At 43.2% G+C, this 20127-nt stretch overlaps 1 protein-coding gene across 1 annotated transcript in view; it reads left to right on the forward strand.

Annotated features, from left to right (window-relative positions):
* The window catches only part of LOC309556691 (Y+L amino acid transporter 2-like), a 75560-nt gene that overhangs the window by 16288 nt on the left and 39145 nt on the right, over positions 1-20127 (forward strand). Inside the window, exon 3 of the mRNA XM_082259154.1 lies at positions 6295-6420. Coding sequence (XP_082115280.1) covers positions 6295-6420 — 126 coding nt within the window. The remainder of the gene's footprint in view (positions 1-6294; positions 6421-20127) is intronic.

The following is a 20127-nucleotide window of genomic DNA, read 5'->3' on the forward strand; positions in this document are numbered from 1 at the left end:
GAACATTGGGTGTTCGAAATTCGGCCGAATTCCGAACTTTTTGCGATAAAAGTTCGGAATTCGGCCACCAGAACCGCCCAAAATGCAATGGGACAGGAACTGGGCTTTAAAAGCCTGTGATTGGCCCAGAAACATCAGTAAAAGCCAATTTAGGGGGCAGGAGTCTGCTAGGAATTTGATTGGAGTGACTACGAGGTCCAGAGGCCAATCAGGAGTGAATACGCCCCCCATACGCCCCCCAGTATATAACATAGCCCAAACCTCTAGCACTGTAATACAGAGGCTGTGGAAAAGAGTGGAAGCATTTGTGTTTCTCCTGCTCCTTGTAAAGCTCCAGTGTCATTTTGCAATTATTAGTGTGAGGAAAGGGATATGCAGTTTAGTTAGGGTACTATATACCACTATATTTAGATTCAAAAATCTAGTTTTTGTAGGGATACCTTTAAGTGTCAGGGTGACCGTAGTGTAGTTTAGGGTGACCTGACTCTGCCATGTCAGGGTGACCGTAGTGTAGTTTAGGGTGACCTGACTCTGCCATGTCAGGGTGACTGTAGTGTAGTTTAGGGTATACTAACTCTGCCTTGTCAGGGTGACCGTAGTGTAGTTTAGGGTAAACTGACTCTGCCATGTCAGGGTGACCAAACTCTGCCATGTCAGGGTGACCGTAGTGTAGTTTAGGGTAAACTGACTCTGCCATGTCAGGGTGACCCCACTATGTAGATTCTGGGTTAGAGGTATACATATATATATACTGTATATATATATATATATATATATATATATATATATATACACATATATTTTTATATATATATATATATATATATATACACATATATATATATATATATATATATATATATATATATATATATATATATATATATATATATGTGTGTGTATGTATATGTATATATACACACACACATATATATATATATATATATATATATATATATATACCCCTATACAGAAGTAAAAAAAAACGCCTGAAAAATGCCCTGAAACAAAAACGCCCAGGTGTGAAAGGAGGGTAACACCATCTCTGCGCTACTGAAATTCTAAGAAGAGATAATCTGTTTTTTTTTCTGGTTCTGGACATGCTACAGAGCTGAAACTTCACAGGTGCACTTTTTAGATCCCCCAGACACTAAATCCAAAGAAATCTCATTTTTTTTTTTTTTTTATAATTTTTTCAATAATTGGCTCTCTATCAAAAATGACAATTTTTAAGAACTTTTTTTTGCCTGATTCATAGCCCCTGAGGCATGACCCAGAACCCTAGGCACTTTTTAGGGGCATTTATTGGGTTTTAGGGCTTCAAAATGGTGTTTTTTGATTCCAGAAGTTCGGGTCCCATTGATTTCAATGGGGTTCTGGAATCCGAACCGAACTTTCGGGAAATTCGGGTGTTCTGGTCAAACCGAACTTTTCAAAAGTTCGATCATCCCTAATCATAATGTTTACAATGACAAGCACTCATTGGTCACACTGGTAAACCTTACTGGAAGAAGAAGGTTCAGATGCGCTTATTGTTCAACATGGTCATGTTGCTGAACTGACCAATGGGCGCTTGCTTTTGTAAGCATAATGATAGATACTCACTCCAGAAAACTGCTACACCAGCAACAAAGGGCTACTATGTGTAGGGGGTCCGGAGTGTTAGCCAGGATATTACTAATTAGTTATCTTTTGATTTTCATGAAAAGGATAACTTGTTCTTTAACAGACCAAAAGAAAGAGAAAAGGTTAACTGTTAAGGTTTACATATATTTTAAATACTAATAAGTATTATTAATATTATTATAATACAGGATTTATACAGTATAGCCCCATCAGTTTGCGCAGGGCTTTACAAAATGAAGGCAGACATGACAGTTACAATACAATTAGGTACAAGAGGTATCAGAGGGCCCTGCCTGTTACAGTTTACAATCCCAGTGAAAATCATAAACAGAATAAGGCCTCTTTCACACGGGCGTTCCGTATGTCCATATATCACCCCATACATTTGGTTATATATGAACATAATGCATGTCAATGGGATTGCGGATGTCAGCGGATGACCATCCGCTGACATCCGATTTGTGTCCTTTCAGTTCTGTTCCATTTTTTGGAATGGAACAGAACCCTATTTTTCTTCCGTTTAAAAAACGGAAAGGACGTAAAATCAGATGTCAGCGGTGTCATCTGCTGGCCGCTCCGTGTGAAAGAGGCCTAAGAAGAAGTTACGAGGAAAAAAATAAGCTGGATTTCAAAAGAAAGCAGCAAAGAAAAAGTTGAATTTTCTAAACAACCCAGTTGTAAATCTTCACATCTATTAAGCTGTAGCTGTCTTATGTTATTAAAGGGAATTAATATGCTCTTTATGAATCACTGCTGTGCTGAGACTGTGCATACTAAAAGTGAGGGGCTTCACATTCAGCTACAACTAAGCTGTTTTAGATCAATAGGCAATCAATTCATTACCATAGCTCCTGGTGCCAAATTCACTTTATTTTTGTTGTTGAATTTAAAATGTTCTTTTTAACCCCTGAGCCTATAATTTTACCTTCCTTTTTTCCATGCTCTGGATCTCCCCCATGTTCCTGGTCCTCATAGTAGCTTGCTGCTTCATTTGTTGTGTTCACCTTGCATAATAGATTTACTGATTTTTTTTAAACTATCCTTTTCTACAGGTGGGTAGCTGCCCTCTATACATTAAAAATGATTGTCCACATATTGCTTATTTTCAATGAGAAGCCTTTTTACATTTTAAAACCTTTGGACTTGGGGTTTTCAGTTGCATGCAGTGAATTAAATGTAACTAACATTTGCCTAAAGGATCAAATCTTATACCTAATTTTTAAACATCATTACACTTGATAGGATGTTTGAAAAGCAAAGTTCTTATTCTCACTGTACCCTACTTTGTCTCATTCAGCTGTACTCCAGTAAAGCCGCCACTTTGTCATTGCTCACCTTCTTTACTACTACATAATGATGAGTGGTAGTACCACCTTAATCCAGAGCTTCAACACACCTGAACACATGACAGAAGATTCTTGTGACCCTACATTCATTCATCACTATACACCTCTACTATACATGGGCACTAACCTTCTCTCCACCCTTCAACAAGGAAAATTGACACATGTGCCATGCCTGGCACATGTGCTCAGTTTGGTGGTGCAGCGTTTCTTAAACAAGTACCCATGATTGCAAGATCTTCTAAAGCAGGCCAGAAGAGTCTGTAGCCATTTCAGGTGGACATACACAGTCAGTGAGTACCTGCTTGAGTATGGGACAAGGACAGGCTCAGGGCACCTCAGCTTTTTTTCCCCCCATTGCCAATGGCTGCTGATAATTTATGCATGCACTGTACTGTCACCATCTGAGGAGTCGACAAGGATGGTGAGCCATGACAATGCATGCATCAGTGACACAATACCTGTTGTGTTCCTGCTTGAGCAGGCTATGCGTGGCATTATTGACAAAGAACTTGGAACAGAGCAGGGGGGGAGGAAGAGGAGGACTTCTTTTTCTCTCAAGGACCACTTTTATGCAGACACCATTCTTGCGACGCCACAGAACACAGAAGGGGAGAGGGAGGAGAAGGATGATTCTGGCAGTTTGGAGGCATTGAAGCAGAGGAAGACATACGTCAAACCTTAAGAGATGGTTTTCAGTCATCATAAACCTTGGGAGTACTACTTGGCTGGGGGAGGCAGTTCCAGATACTGTAATTCTCAGTGACCCTGAGGACTCTGGTTCTTATGCCTCCGCAAACTTGCAGTGCATGGGCTCCCTTATTCTTCAAAGCATGCAAAAGGACCCGAGAATTTGCGGCAGCAAGGATAACGATCATTATTGGTTGGCAAGGCTCCTTGACCACCGTTAAGGGGAAAGTCTCTGAGCTCATTCAGCCCATGCAGAGGCAACACAGGATGAAATATCTTTAGGACACATTAAAGAGAAATTTATGTATTGCTTTTCCAGATTCTTGTAGGTTACAGTCTCATGGGAAAGCTAGTTTTGAGGCTTCTGTTGGTCAAAAGAAGAGCAGGGGAGAAGGGGCCACCTCAGTGATGCATTTTAAATTTTTTTTAGTCCTCAGCACCCAGGGCTGTCAGCTTCCTACTCCCATCAGCAGCGTCTGCATCATATGGTGGAAGATTATCTAGGGGCGGAAACAGACATGGAGAGTTTTCCTGTAGACAATACACTGGGTTCCTTAGTCATGAGAATAGACCACTGGCCAAAACTTGCCCAGTAGGCAATTGAGCTGCTAGGCTGCCCTGCATCGAGCTTGCTTTCTGAACAAGCATTCAGTGCTGCCAGAGGTTTTGTGACAGATAAAAGAGAACATCTGTCCACAGACTCCATTGACCGGCTGACATTTGTGAGAATGAATCAGTCCTGGATTAGCAGTAGCTATCAAGCCTCCAATGTTAATGTCACTGATTAAGTGTTATTGGGATCCTAAATCTCTGCAAGACTGTCTAGGCTGTCTAGCTTTGTGGGTGTTGATTTTATCTTGAAGTAATTGTTTGGTAAATTTCAGTTTTTCACAGCAAGGTCAATTCTTGCTGTCATCAAGAGTACCTCTAGAAGATTACGGGGTGAAGACACCAACAATACTCAAAGACCAATTTTCCTTCAACTGTTTGAGAGGGGTGTTAGATTTAAATTTTTTACAGCAAGGGCAATTCTTGCTTTCATCAAGAGTATCTCTGGGAGGTTACAGGGTTAAGGAAGGCACCAAAAGCACCCAAAGACCAATTTTTTACACAACTGTTTGACAGGGGCGTTAAATTTAAATTTTTTATAGCAAGGTCAATTTTTGCTTTTATCAAGAGTACCTGTAAGAGATTATGGGGAAAAGGCACCAACATCACCCAAAGCCCACTTTTTCCACACCTGTTCCTTCTATCCAAAGTCTGCAAAAGAGACACCAGACTTTATCTAAAAAAAAAATTTAATCTTGGCCTGAGTGTACTATAATTTGGCTTCTTCACATGGCTTGCTCACTGTGTTTTACATTATACACGGTAGGGATCGACCGTTTTTCGTTGTCGATACCAATACTGATATTTTGGCCATTGCATATCGGTATCGGCCGATATGGGCCGATATTTTGTACATTTTTGTAAAGTTTTGAAAAATAAAGACAATTTTGACACAAATCTGGGACTGAACATGTGGAGTAGGTTTTTTAGCTGTAATGTATGGTCTGCCCTTCCCTCCCTCCCATCCCATGTGAACCTAGTTTATTTTAATAAAAATCCTAGAATCCACTTTATTAGTGTTTTATATCATGTCCAGTGTGTGTTTTAAGGGCCAAGCGGTGATGTAATGAAGGTATTTCACACTATTAGATTACAAAAACACACACAGGACATTATATAAAACACTGATAAAGTGGATGCTAGGATTTTACATACACTAATATTACATACAGTAATATCGGCAATATCGGTAAGCTCCAGGGCCGATACCGATATATTAGGGAAAGTGCATATTGGCCCTCGATATATTGGCCTTGCCAATAATTGGTTGATTCCTAATACACGGTACAGATGTGCCACTTTACAGACAGACTAAGGGGACCCTCAGGCACATCATTAAAATCACTGTTCCTTAAAAACAATCTATTTTAAAAGTTGTTTTGCATTGGTACATGTCCCCCAGGGCAGTACCAGGGCCACAATACCCTTTTTATGGCCAATAACTTGCATATAAGCCTTTAAAATGGGGACTTTTGATTTTTCACGTTAAGGTCCCTTAGACTTCAATAGGGTTCAGAGTTTAGATCTAAACTTTTGCTATCTTTGAGAGTTCTGGAGCAAACCTAAATGGGGGTGTTCTGCCCATTTCTACTCCTAGACTGGTATTAGTCTAGATGGGCTCCTGCACCTACAAGCCATAGTGGAAACCTAGGGCTTTCCACTAAGGCTAAGCACTACCACTTGTCAGTTCACTAGTGAAAGCATTGAAAGCTTGCATTGCATTATGGAATCTTTAGAAACAAAAACAGCAGTAAAAAAAAATGATTCTATAATCTCTACTTGGTAGATATTAGAGTTTTCATGTAAGTATTGCAACTTTAATTTAGTCATTTTAGGAGTTTATTTTAGTTTGTAAAATATAATTTGAATGTAGTATGATTTTCATATTAACTGCATCACTTTGGCTTTGCAATCCAAACCTAGAAGTGCTTCATTAAAATTCAAGAAGACCACTTATTGACATTTTTTATGTGAGGATGTAGAAACTGTTTTTATTTTTTTATACAACTTTTTCTCTTCTCTTTAGGCACCTTAACATTCATTAATTGTGTCCATGTGAAATGGGGAACAAGAGTTCAAGACATCTTTACGTATGCAAAGCTTATGGCCCTCTTGATGATAATTTCTGTGGGTCTTGTGAAGATTAGCTACGGTATGATCATCATTCCAGTGTAAACTTCTGACTGCTATTACGTACATGACTGCACCTTTTTCTACAATGGATCTCTCCAATATTTGTACAACACCTTTAATTTCTAGAAATTAAAATTACAAAGGCTCTTTTCTTGCTGGCCTCATCTCTCTTGTTTATATTCAGAACAATTAGCACGGTGATCTCTGAATGAGTCTCAGGCCTCATACACACGCTAAGAATATCAGACAAACGATCATCTGTTTTTTTTTTTTGCATGCCAGTTTCATATCAAAAATCAATAGGTTACAAAAATTCTCATAAGAAAATATACAACTTTGAAAGTGATGTAATGTATTGTATTGTATTGTAATGTACTCTTTCATTTCCGAGCATGCGTAGTCTTGGTCTTCCAATTTCTTAAGGATGGATCCTGTACTGATTATACAAAAATCGTATGTTATGTTATCGAAAGAGAAATATTTTTGTGCTTGTCCCTTAGGATATTTTTACATGAACTGTCATAAACAGCTCTGTGTTCTAACAATCAGAGTAACATACGATCGCTCCGAAAGTGGTGACTACCGTATATACTCCAGTATAAGCCGAGTTTTTCAGCACATTTTTTTGTGCTGAAAACGTACCCCTCGGCTTATACTCGAGTCAACAAAAAAAAAAAGTTCCCGGCCGCTCCGATGTGTTTAAGATTTAAAAATGGCGCCACCCGGCGTATACATGTCACCGCGCATGCACCGCCACCGCTCTGGACAGGTCAGAAATAGCCGAACGTATACCAGCTTTTGCGAGCGGCGGGGGCGCGTGCGCAATGACGTGTCGGCGCCGGGCGGCGCCATTTTTAAAATGAAGGTGCCTCTGGAACAGGTAAGTGAAACACAGCCGCACTAGTATGCCCGCAACCCCGCATCCTATTGTACCATGCTTGCCACCCTAAATTCTCCTGTACATGCCAGCCACACTGCATTCTCCTGTACATGCCAGCCACACTGCATTCTCCTGTACCATGCCAGCCACACTGCATTCTCCTGTACCATGCCAGCCACCCTGCATTCTCCTGTACATGCCAGCCACCCTGCATTCTCCTGTACCATGCAAGCCACCCTGCATTCTCCTGTACCATGCCAGCCACCCTGCATTCTCCTGTACCATGCCAGCCACCCTGCATTCTCTTGTACCATGCCCGCCACCTTTCATTCTCCTGTACCATGCCAGCCACCCTGCATTCTCCTGTACCATGCCTGCCACCCTGCATTCTCCTGTACCATGCCTGCCACCCTGCATTCTCCTGTACCATGCCAGCCACCCTGCATTCTCCTGTACCATGCCCGCCACCCTGCATTCTCACCCTAGGCTTATACTCGAGTCAATCATTTTTCCCATCTTTTTGTGGTAAAAGTAGGGGCCTCGGCTTATACTCGGGTCGGCTTATACTCGAGTATATACGGTATGTAGTAAGGTCACTTTTGGATTGGGTTGGGTGCTAGTGGAGAAGGAATCTAGTGACAATTTGTTTTTAATCATCATGAGACATCATAATTTTTTCATACCCCAGGTGTCTTCATAAAGCAGTTCTGTCATTACTTTTGCATACTGTCATTCAGGAGGTTTTGTCAGTTCCCCCTGTAAAAAAAAATGTAAAAAAATATACTGTATGTAAAGTCAAATATTTTCAAAATTTTGGATAAAATGAGTGTAGAGGAGTTTGAGTAGGGGAATGGGAACTGTCACCCTCTCACTGTGGAGCGAAGATACATATAAAGTTGGTAGGTGATTGGAAGATTGGTTGGTGAGGAGAGTGGTTTACTGCAAAGAGGTAGCGCACCGTTCATGCCCTTATGGAAAAACGAGGACCTTCTGTGACAAGCTGTAGGAGCTTTATATACTGGGCTTTCCCTGATGGGAAACACTGTGGAAACATTTCCCCCAAGTGGGCTACACTAAGGGAGCATTACATTTTTTAGCATACCTCATTTAGTGGGTAAAAGATGGAAGTTAATGCTCTGAAATGGTAACTGTTATGGGAAATTTGGACAGCCGTAATATCATTTGTGTTCCAGCAAAGAAAGAGAAAAAGGAAGAAGATACATTCATCTTTTTTTATGCTAGTCCATGTTAGTGATGGGCTTAACTTTCGAGTCCAACGTAAGTTTGACTCGAACATCGAGTGTTCGTGTGTTCACCGACCACACGAACAAATGGGGCGCTTGGTGGGAAGTTTGCCCGCCAATGAGCGCCCCATAATGCATTACACGATTAAAGTGCATTAAGTGCTTGTGATTGGCCAAAGCATGCACCTGACCTGTATGTTTCGGCCAGTCACAGTACAATGTCCTCTCACAGCCATGATTGGCCAAAGGCAGGGTACCTTTAGCCAATCATGGCTCAGGGGCTAAGTCCACACCCCACACTATATAAGGCTGCTTACGCGTGTAGTTGTGTTGTGTAGTGTGTTAGGAGTGGAGATTAGGCAGGGTAGTTAGTGGATTGTGCTTTGATGTTTAATGCAGTCAGTGCAGTGTAGTATAGGGCTGATTTATCTTGTGTAGCACAGTGTAGTGCTGTGCTTATTCTTGTGTAACACAGTGTACTGCAGTCAGTTTAGTGTAGTACTGTGTTGATTCTTGTGTAACACAGTGTAGTGCAGTCAGTGTAGTGCTGTGATTCTTGTGTGATACAGTGTAGTGGCTCCACTGAAGTGTTGGTGTATACAACACATCTGTGTCACCCCACTGATCCCATTTTATTTTTTTATTGATTATTTTTTTCTTTTCAATTTTAATTCTTATTTTCAGCATCAGGTTCTATTGCTGCAATATTAGTACTCCCCCTTGTGTATCGCAGGTGCTATTACTTTTGCATCAGCAGTGATTTTTTTTTTTTGTGATGCAGCAGTACTAATTTTATTTAGGGCATAATTGCTGTCCCCCTTTTGTGTCATAGGTGCTATTCCTTCTGTGTCAGAAGTGGTTTTTTTTTTTTTTTCGTGGCACAGCAGGACTAATAATATTTAGGGCATAATTGCTGTCCCCCCTTCTGCATCTCAGGTGCTATTACTTGTACATCAGCAGTGATTTTTCTTGTGGCGCAGCAGCACTTATTTTATTTAGGGTATAAATGCTGCCCCCCCCCCCTTTTGTGTCATAGGTGCTATTCCTTCTGCGTCAGCAGTGGGTTTTGTTTTTTGTGGCATAGCAGGACTAATAATATTTAGGGCATAATTGCTGTCCCCCTTCTGCATCGCAGGTGCCATTCCTTCTGCGTCAGCAGTGATTTTTTTTTTTTCAGAGCGCAGCAGCACTAATTTTATTTAGGGCATAATTGCTGTCCCCCCTTTTGTGTCGTAGGTGCTATTCCTTCTGCGTCAGCAGTGGGTTTTTTTATTTAGAATTTTTTTTTTGTGGCACAGCAGCAGGAATAATATTTAGGGCATAATTGCTGTCCTGCCTTCTGAATCGCAGGGGCTATTCCTTCTATATCAGCAGGGTTTTTTTTTTGTGGCGCAGCAGCACAAATTTTATTTAGGGCATAATTGCTGTCCCCCCTTTTGTGTCGTAGGTGGTATTCTTTCTGAATCAGCAGGGGTTTTCCTTTTTTTGGCTTTATTAAGTTTTTCTTTATAAAAAAATCATATTCCCTTTCCACCGTCTATAATAAAAAGTTATAAAAATCCCCCCCAAAAAAATAAAAATAAAATGGTTTATAGTGCACTAACCACAAAAGTATTGCACCCAAGCATCATATTTCCATCCCACATTCTATAGTATAAAGTTATAACCCCCCCCCCCCCAAAAAAAAAATCCCTATCATGTCCAAAAGGCCAACAAGGAGAGGCAGACGCTCACAGGCCACTAAAAGAGGGAAAGCAACCTCTGTGTCCACAGTGAAAAGTGGTGGTCACGAATACGATGCATCCTCTGCAGGAAGGGCACGCTTGTCCTTTTTTTGCGGTGCTGTCCATGTTATTGAGCCAAAACATGTAGAAGAGTTGGTTGAGTGGATAACTAAGCAGTCCTCATCCTCTAGTTTGCCTTCCACTGCAGCTTCCAAAGCAGCCTATTCCACAGGCTCCTTGTCCACAGCTACTCCTTCCGTAGCCTCACCATCATGCATGGGGGAGTCACCTGAATTATTCGATCATAGTGTCAGTTACATGATGCTGGAGGATGCGCAGCAATTTGAATGCTCCGATGTTGGTTCCCAGGTTGAGGAAGGGAATAATGTGAGCCTAGAGAGAGAGGGTGACAATGACAGACAAGAAACTAGCAGTCATGTTCCCCCAGCTGTAGCATACTGCCAAGTTTGCTCCAGTGATGAGGAGGGAGGGGATAATGAGGTCACTGACCATACTTGGGTGCCTACAAAAGAATAGAGGAGGAGAGTGAGGAGGAGGAGGAGGTGGAACAACTCCAACGAGGCAGGATGTTCTCCAGGGGCCGACTTAAGAGCAGCAACCCTATTGTATTACACTACAGAGCCCCACAGGTGCTGCTAACTCCCCGCAGATTTCCAAAAGTTCATTGATGTGGGCTTTTTTCAACACATGTGCAGCAGTCGGCAGCGTTACTATTTGTAATCTCTGTCTGAAGCGGATCAAGCGTGGCCAGAACACCAGCCGCTTGGGCACCACATGCTTGATAAGACATATGACGACCTGCCATGCAGTCCGTTGGCAACAGCACCTGAAAGAGCCACATCATAATAAAATGCAGACTTCTCCTTGCTCCTCATCTGGGATCTCTACTATATCCTCTTAAAAACATGCACTGAGATGGATGATGATATAGCAATGGGTGCCACAGGTACTTGCACCCAATCTGCTAGCAGTACACATCCTGTTGATTTGACAAGCAGGCAAATTTCACTACCTGAGTTGCTGAACCATAAAAAAATACTGTTCCAGTCATCTACATGCTCAGCGTCTAAATGCTAGCTTGGCCAAATTGCTTGCACTACAACTGCTGCGTTTTCATCTGGTAGACTCTGACCCCTTTCGTGAATTTGCGGAATGTACTGTACCCCAGTGGAAGGTTCCAAAAATAATTTTTTATTTTCATGTAAGGCCATTTCAGCTCTGTACCATCATGTGGAAGACAATGTTGTGGCCTCGTTGGACAGGGCCGTCAGCAGGAAGGTCCAGCAGGCATGGTTAGGGACATTACATTTCCTTCAAGGTGCACTGGGTAACTCTGCTGGCAGCTGGGAAGGATGCAGAACAGAGTTCAGTGCTGGAGCTTGTTCTGCCTTCACGCCTCTAAAACATTGGTGGTGATTCTGCCACATCTGTCTACTCCACCCCCTCCTCTTCTTCTTTCTCTATGGCCTCTTCTGCTAAATTAACTTCTGAACCAGCAGTGCTCCCTAAGCTTTCAATGGGGCTATGCAAGCAGTCAGGCTAAAAGATGTCATGCATTGCTTCAGTTGGTCTGTCTAGGGGACAGGAGCCACACTGGGCCAGACATTCTCTCAGCTCTGCATGGGTAGGCTCAGAGGTGGTTGATGCCACAGCAGCTTGAGCCAGGAATGGTTGTATGTGACAATCGCACCAACCTTCTCTCTGCCCTCCGACAAGGGCACTTGACACATGTTCCATGCTTGGCACATGTCCTGAATTTGGTGGTGCAGCATTTCTTGAACAGGTACCTGGGCTTACAAGATCTTCTGAGGCAGGCCAGAAAAGTCTGCGGCCATTTCTGATGGTCCTACAATGCCAGTGCTCAGCTGGCTGACATCCAATGGGAATTCAATCTGCCCACCAACCGCTTCATTTGTGATCTGCCCACCAGTTGGAACGCAACATTGGCAGTGCTGCAGCCACTGCACACACACAGCAGAGGGCCATTATTGAGTACCTGTGTGAGTATGGCACAAGGACAGGCTATGGGGAGCGTGGCTTCTTTTCCCCATGCCAATGGCTGCTGATAAAGGATGCATGCACTATCTCATCACCATTTGAGGAGGCCACAAGGATGGTGAGTCGTGATGATGCATGCATTAGTGACACTGTCTCTCTAGTCTTCCTGCTGGAGCACATGCTTTGAGGATTAATGGACAGGGCATTTTAGGCAGAACAGCGGGAGGAAGAGGAGGACTTCTTTTCCTCACAAGGCCCCCTTAATGCAGATAACATTCCTGCGGGGCCAGGAAATACACAGGAGGAAGAGGAGGAGGAGGGGGAGGAGGAGGATTGCGGCAGCATTGATGTAGAAGATAGCATACAGCAGTCTTTAAGGGAAGGTTTTCATTCCCTAGAAACCCCAGGAGTTGTACGTGGCTGGGGGGTGGTTGCTTCTGACAATGTCATCCTTAGTGACCCAGAGGACTCAGAATCTCATGCCTCCTCAAACTTACACTGCATGGGCTCCCTGATGTTGCAAAGCCTACAAAAGGACTGGAGGATTTGTGGTATCAAGAAGAGGGATTATTACTGGTTGGCAACCCTTCTTGATTCATGTTGCAAGGGTAAAGTTGCTGAGCTCCTTTTGACTTTGCAGAGGGAGCAGAGGAGGAAACATCTTCAGGACGCCTTGAAGAAAAATTTGTGTAACACCTTTCCAGACACTGGGAGGTTACAATTTCCTGGCCAACATATTTCTGAGGCTTCGTTCGGTCAAAGGAGGAGCGGCGGAGAAGGCAGCCGGCTGACTGATGCCTTTAAACATCTCTTTAGTCCTCAGGGGACTTTAGGTTTAAGCAACCATCGGCAGCGTCTGCAGCATATGGTGCAGGATTGTCTAGGGGCAAAACCAGACTTGTAGACCTTTCCAACTGAGCATCCACTGGGTTACTGGGTACTGAAGATGGACCACTGGCCAGAGCTTGCTCAATATGCAATCGAGCTACTGGCCTGTCCTGCTTGCAGCGTGCTTTCCAAACGGACATTCAGTTCTGCTGGTGGTTTTATGATGGATAAAAGAGTGCATCTCCAGACTCCATTGACTGGCCTGAATCAACAGCAGCCCCTGATGCTGATGTAACTGATTGAATTTTCTAGGGATCTAGGATCCCTTGAAGACTACCTGTGTGCCTATCCTATTCCTGAATCTTGATTATGCTAGCTTCCAACAATGTTTTTGGTTTATGGCACCACTAACACTCAAGGCCCAATTTTTCTGCACCTGTATCACAGGTACATGAAAATTAAATTTTTGGTTCTAATTTTTAACAGCAGGGCCCGTTCCTGCACCCAGCAAGAGTAACTGTGAGGGGTTAAAGTGTTCAGGTACCACCAACACCCAAGTCCAAATTTTTCTGCACCTGTATGGCAAGTGCATGTAGTTTTTAATTTTTGTTTCTAATTTTTTACAGCAGGGCCATTCCTGCACCCAGCAAGAGTAACTGTGAGGGGTTACAGTGTTCAGGCATCACCAGCACCCAAGGCTCAATTTTTCTGCACCTGTATGATAAGTGCATGTAATTTAAATTTTTGTTTCAAATTTTTAACAGCAGGGCCTATTCCTGGGCCCAGCAAGAGTAACTGTGAGGGGTTACAGTGCTTAGGCACCACGAGGAATGGGTGAACAGTTTGGCCTAAACATCACCTATTCAGGTACTCGCCTAACACCTGAACTTTCTCGGCATTAGCGGGATGTTCGCTCACCGAGCGCACAGTCAATTGGTTGTTAAGGCTTCCCTGCTGAGAGCGGAATTTAAAAAAATAATTGTAAAAAGAAAATGTAAATAAAAAACAGCTTGGGGGACCCTTTTCGTTGGCGTGGACCCTACGCCGTTTTTTTTTTCATGTTTTTCATCTGTATTGCCGGGAGCCGACAATACATTACAGCCGCGAGCAAGTTCAAATTACATTTTTTCCTTTAGAAATGTCAGCAGTGCTGCAACAGGCTACATATATCATACAGATGTGCCACTTTACAGGCACATTAAGGGGACCCCCCCAGGCACGGTATTTAAATTATTTTTTTCTTTTTTTTTTTGTTTCACTTTAAGCATCACTAAAATCACTGCTCCTGTAAAAACAATTGTTTGAAAAACATTTTTTTGCATTGATACATGTCCCCCAGGGCAGTACCCGGGTCCCCGTACACTTTTTATGGCAATAACTTGCATATAAGCCTTAAAAATTAGGACTTTATATTTTTCATGTTCGTGTACCATAGACTTTGAATGTTCGCTAGAACTTTTACCCTATTCGAGATGTTCTGGTGCGATCCGAACAGGGTGTCAGGACCCAGACTTGAACCTGGGACCTTCATGGTGTCTGGCAATGACTCAACTTGCTGAGCTACATATAATGCTGGACAGCTCCCTGGACAAATCCTTGAATGATCCTGCTGTGAATCTTTATTGCCTTGAACCCTTTGCTCCTCCCATGAACTTCCTGATATAAGCCATGTCTTTGCACTTCCTGATTGCCAGAATATTGTGCCTTCAACAGCCGATATCTTGCTTGTCTCTCCTGCTGCCGTCCGTATCTTTGCTACCATCCGTTATCGACACTTGGCTTGTTCCTCGACTACTCTTCTGCTTGATCTGCTTGATCCCAACCTGCAACTACTGGTTACCGACCTTTGGCTACTCCTTGACTACGCTTCAGCTTAATCCCTATCTTCTACTGGACTCTGACTTGCTCACCTCCTGGTGGGGCGATCTTGAGGACCGCGACCTGGTGCTAACACGCAGCAAAATCCATCTCCACCTTCAGGAGCGCTGGTGAAGACCGGTTAGTACTTAAACTCCGCACCTCAGGTGAGCTTGCGTCATCTGCCTGGGTGACCTGCCAGTGTTCCTATCCTGCTGGTTCCTGTGTGACCTGCGACTGCTATAGCTACTGGTCTTCGAGCCTGACCCCGGATCGTGACACAGGGGGATGTTCTGCCCTTCACTAGTCTGTGTGTGGCCTATGCCTCATGAAGTGAGTGAGTAAGGGGGGATGGAAGAGATTGAGAGAAGAAGGATTGGCCTGACAGGTGGTCTTGCTAGGTCCTGTAACAGACACACACTTAGAAACCTGTATCCCTGTAGATTTTGGACCGGGTGTGTGCCATGGTCCTCGAGGAACCTGACCACATATCAACAAACTGTTACCATGTGTGACTCCTATTTGGAGTGTGAGTTCATGTTAGCCCCTGGTAGGTCTCTGACCTGGAAGTATGAAGCTGGTAGCTTAAGTCTTAGACACAATACCACCCATGTCCTGATATGTAGGCCCCCTAGCACAGGACCTGGCTTATCAAGGACCACTAGGGGTGCAACATGTAGAGGGATTAGAACCTCTATATATATATATATTGTGAGGGATTAGCTCGGGGGTAGGCGTGGATGACCCCTTGGGGGGTGCGTTTTCACAAGAAGATAGCCGAGGAATGCTTGCAAACAACAGTTTGGTTTATTAATGCATTTTTCTTCACCAGACTGCAAGTGTCAAAACCAGCAAAATAAAATAAAAGACAAAATAAATCCTTGCCTCTGTGGGCGGCTTCCGAAGACGTCATATCTCTGACGAAACGCGTCAAGTTGGTACGCACGCTGCCTCGCTCTGAGCTACTGCTGGACCGCACGCCGGTTACACCACTTCCGGGTACGGCGCAAACAGCGGAACCACACCAGCGTCCTGTCATAACGTGCCGCGAGGCAATACATGAGCTCAGTAGCGGCAATCTACCTACTATTTGACCCTCAAACGGGTACCCCCTTTTTTTGCTGTGACCCTTCACTGTTTTTTCTTGCAAGTTTGCACAAGTGTTCATACTGTTTTTGGAGGTTTTACCACAGTGTTTTTATGGACTTTTACCGGATGTTTTTAATATGAAGAGTGTGTTTTACAATGTGTTCGAGTGAAAATAAAGGTCGTTACCTTTTTACACTATGAGGAGCATTTCCTTTTCTTGTTTATCCCGAGTGTATACGGGCTCAACACGGAACCGGATCATCTGAAACCAGGAGATACATACAAGCGCATATAGAGTCTTTTTGGCGTATGCCATAAGAATCCACTACATCTGGTAAGTGGGCTACCTTACCTTTGAGCACTGAAGGGTGAAACAGAGGGTCACAGGAGTCACCACCGACCGCAAATTGCACGAAAGAGACTTTGTATACAGCACCTTGCCCTTTAGTCACGTTTCTATGGACTGTCACAAATTTATTTATTTATATTTCTCAATAATATTTTAGCACGTATTATTGCCACTTATTAATATTTTTGCACGTATTCTTGCCATTTGTATATATTGTTTTTGTATTATTTTGTATGGGTAATTGTTGCACCATATATTTGAGTTTATTGGAGTGATCCACACTCATTTATTTCCACTTACAGTATATCAATATTTATAATATTCACACCGTTGACTAACCCATTATTTAAGCTGTTCATTTAGTTAGAACAGGGTAGCGCAGTATTTCCCTATCTCACATATTTCTAGATCACTATATTATAGTGCACCTGATTACTTTGCTGCTTCCCACAGACACTATATATATATATATTTTTTTGCACCTAGGCGCAAGTATTACCCATTTTTCCTCTGTGGGCGGCTACCTTCACACACTGGAACCTACCTAAGAGTCTGTCCCCAACCTACTGTTGGGCAGACTTTCTTATCCTACAGCGGATACTCAACAGTCCATGTTTTATCTCTTCACACAGCACATGTTCATTTAACAGGTCCCTTTACTCTTCACACTCTTCACATTGAACACAGTTCATTTAACAGGTTCCTTTACTCTTCACAATGAGAATATCCCCTTGCTTGTCTCTTCACATGGCAAACATTCCTTTATTTCTTCCACATAGAAATAGTTTGTTTTCTCACCTTTGAGAAGTCTTCACAAGTGGTTAATTTCCCCTTCACACAAGAAATGTCCATTGGTTTCTTTTCACCTAGAAACGATCCAGGACCTTACTTCCAGTAGTCTTCACACTTGTTACCCTCCTCAGCTTCACATCGCTTTAGGAGGTCTTCCCCATGCTCACACAGCTTTCAGGGGGCACACGTCTGTCTGTCCTCCTCTCCCTGCCCACACGGCGACAGGAGGCAGCAGTCCTTCTCCCAGGCTTCCTCAGCGTCGGGAGGCACACATCTGTCTGTCCTCCTCTCCCAGCCCACACGGCGACAGAAGGCAGCAATCCATAGACTTCCTCTGGACAAATTATAGAGGCCTTCATTTCCTCATTCCGAACAGCTGAAGGCCTTTCAACTTCTTTACACCTTCCTGCTGCCTTTGGCAGCCGACACCCTATAGTAATTGGTGAACTTTCCAAACCAGGTGGGAATGTGTCTCCTCTCTGTGACTACATCCCCAGATTTACCTGACTTCCTGTCACATACCCCCCCCCCCCTCTTGTTTCAACCCTAGGGTTGGGACACAGATTTCCAGGCACGCATGTGTCAAGCACTGCTGACTCACTGATAAGCCTCCTATTATCCTCAAGCTTCCGAATGAAACTGTTTCTGTCATCTTCATTGACAGATTTCTCATAAATGTCACACAGTTTGTCTCTCATCTCATATTCACATTCCTCAACTGCATTTTTGGCATCATTTCTCTCCTTCTCAAGTTTGTCTTGCATACAAGTTTGTCCTATCCGCCATGGAGGACCGTGATCCATAGGCAACTCAATTGTGCTAGTCTTAATGTCTTCAACATTCTTGAGCCGCCTCTCTCTGCAATCCATAAATGTTTTCCACAAAACTTTGAGAACCTCTGCTTCACTAAGCTTTGTTCCAAGTAGGGACTCTTGACGTCCCTCTGTGACTTGAGTTGCCTCTCCATACAGCTGTACACAATCATTGACTCTTTGTTTCTTGAGCTTAGCTTGCTCTAAGATGCTGTGCAGAGGGCCTTCCATTTGCCACAACAGGCTGTCACACATTTCTTCAAAGTGACCCCTGTTCATTTTTCCAGCGACATCATCAACTTTCCTTCCACCAACATATGGGTCAAAGGCAACAACACAGTTGAACCCAGCGATCTGGGTGGTATCCATTATAGACCTCCTCTCTGCATTAGTGAAGAAGCCTGGAACTGCAACACATTCTTTTACAGGTTTCTTCAATGCACTTTCTGATGAACTATTTGACCGCTCAAGGTCCCCTAGTTCCTTTTCTCTATCTGAATTCCACATGGAATGCATCTCAAGATCACGATCAAACTTCTGCCACCTGTCTTTCACCAGTTCCATTTTGGAAATATTCCCTGAAAGGCACTTATTCATTTGTTTCACGTTTTCACCAACAGCCTTAGTTTTCTCCACTAGGTGGCGTTTGCTTTTTTCTCCCAGATTTATATCACTTGCTTTAGTTTTCTCCGATTTAGTTTTCTCCACTAGGTTTTCAGCCTGAACTGAGAAATCATCACATTTCTTACACAGCTCCTTTGTTTGCTGAAGTTCTAATGATACATTTTCCAATGCTTGAAGTTTTTGAAGGAACGGTTTATTCCAAAGGGGTGATTCAAGCCACATGTCATCACATTTCTGAGGCTCACTCAGGACAGACCCCAAAACACTGATCCTTTTAAAAACTGCATCAGGCACACTATCCCCTCTTTGGGACAGATCCTCTGTTGCCTGTAATTCCTCTTCCAGTTCCTGCAACAGAATCTTCATCTCTTCTACTTGCTGTTCAAAGGCTCGCTTAGACTTTTCTAGCTCCTGAACGCTTTTCACAACATCATCCTTGGAGCTGACCAAATCTTCCATTTCTGTACACAGCTGTTGGTTAACTCTTTCTAGTTCAACCTTACACTCTAGAGCTTCCTCCAAGGAGCGAGCCAAGAACAGGGCTTTGCTCTCGTTATCACGCGCCTCCGTTTTTGCACGGTCGCGTTCTTCTGCATATTTTGCAGACACAGTCTTCTCCTCACCAAGCATCTGATCAAACTTCTTTTTCACACCTTCAACACACTCTAATGAACCAACGCTTTCTTCCATGCGTTTTTTCATATCCGCTATCTGAGCTTGCAATGTTGCGACTTGCTCTGATAGGTTTTTCTTTGCTTCCTCCTCCTCTTTTAATTGTTCCAGGAAGCCATTTTTCACATCTTCCATTTGTTTGAGCTTTGTGCTAAAACTCAGCCTTTGACACCTCTCTTCCTGTAAGAGTTCCTGCGTGTCTTGCAGCTGCGATTCCAAGATAGAAAAATCTTCCGCAATTTCTCTAGATTTGCTGTCTGCTTGAGAAAGCTGATTTGTGACATCGTCCAACTCAACCTGTAGTCGGTTTGCCTTCTCTGACAGCTTAGCACACAATCGGTCACCTTCTGACACCTTGACTTGCGATTCCAGAAGCTGTGCCTCTACTTTTTCCCTCTTATGTTCACAATCTCCTTTTCCCTGCATAAGAGCCTTCACCTCATTGGCTAGTTTCTGGGAATGAGACTGTAATTCTGCCACACAGGCTTCTTTCTCCTTTAACTGCTGCTGGAAACGTTGGGCTTCACCTTTCCAACTTTCACAGTCTGCACGTAATTCATCTACCACATTGCTCAAAGTGGCGAGCTCATACACAGTCCTCAGTAATTTTGCCTCTCTCTGACTTATCTCCTTGTCGCTGAGAGACAATGTCGTTTTCAGAGCGACATTCTGTTTCTGCGACTCCTGCAGGTCTATTTTTGTAGCTCCCAAAGACTGAAGACTTTTTTCCAGCTGATTACGCAACTCAAACATATCACCCATATTTTGCTCCTGCAAAGTCTGAACTTCAATTTCCTTTTCCATGAGGATGGTATCTTTCTCCTTTATAGTGTCTT

This window comes from Pelophylax lessonae (assembly GCF_965119305.1).
Source record: "Pelophylax lessonae genome assembly, chromosome: 5".
Taxonomy (NCBI): domain Eukaryota; kingdom Metazoa; phylum Chordata; class Amphibia; order Anura; family Ranidae; genus Pelophylax; species Pelophylax lessonae.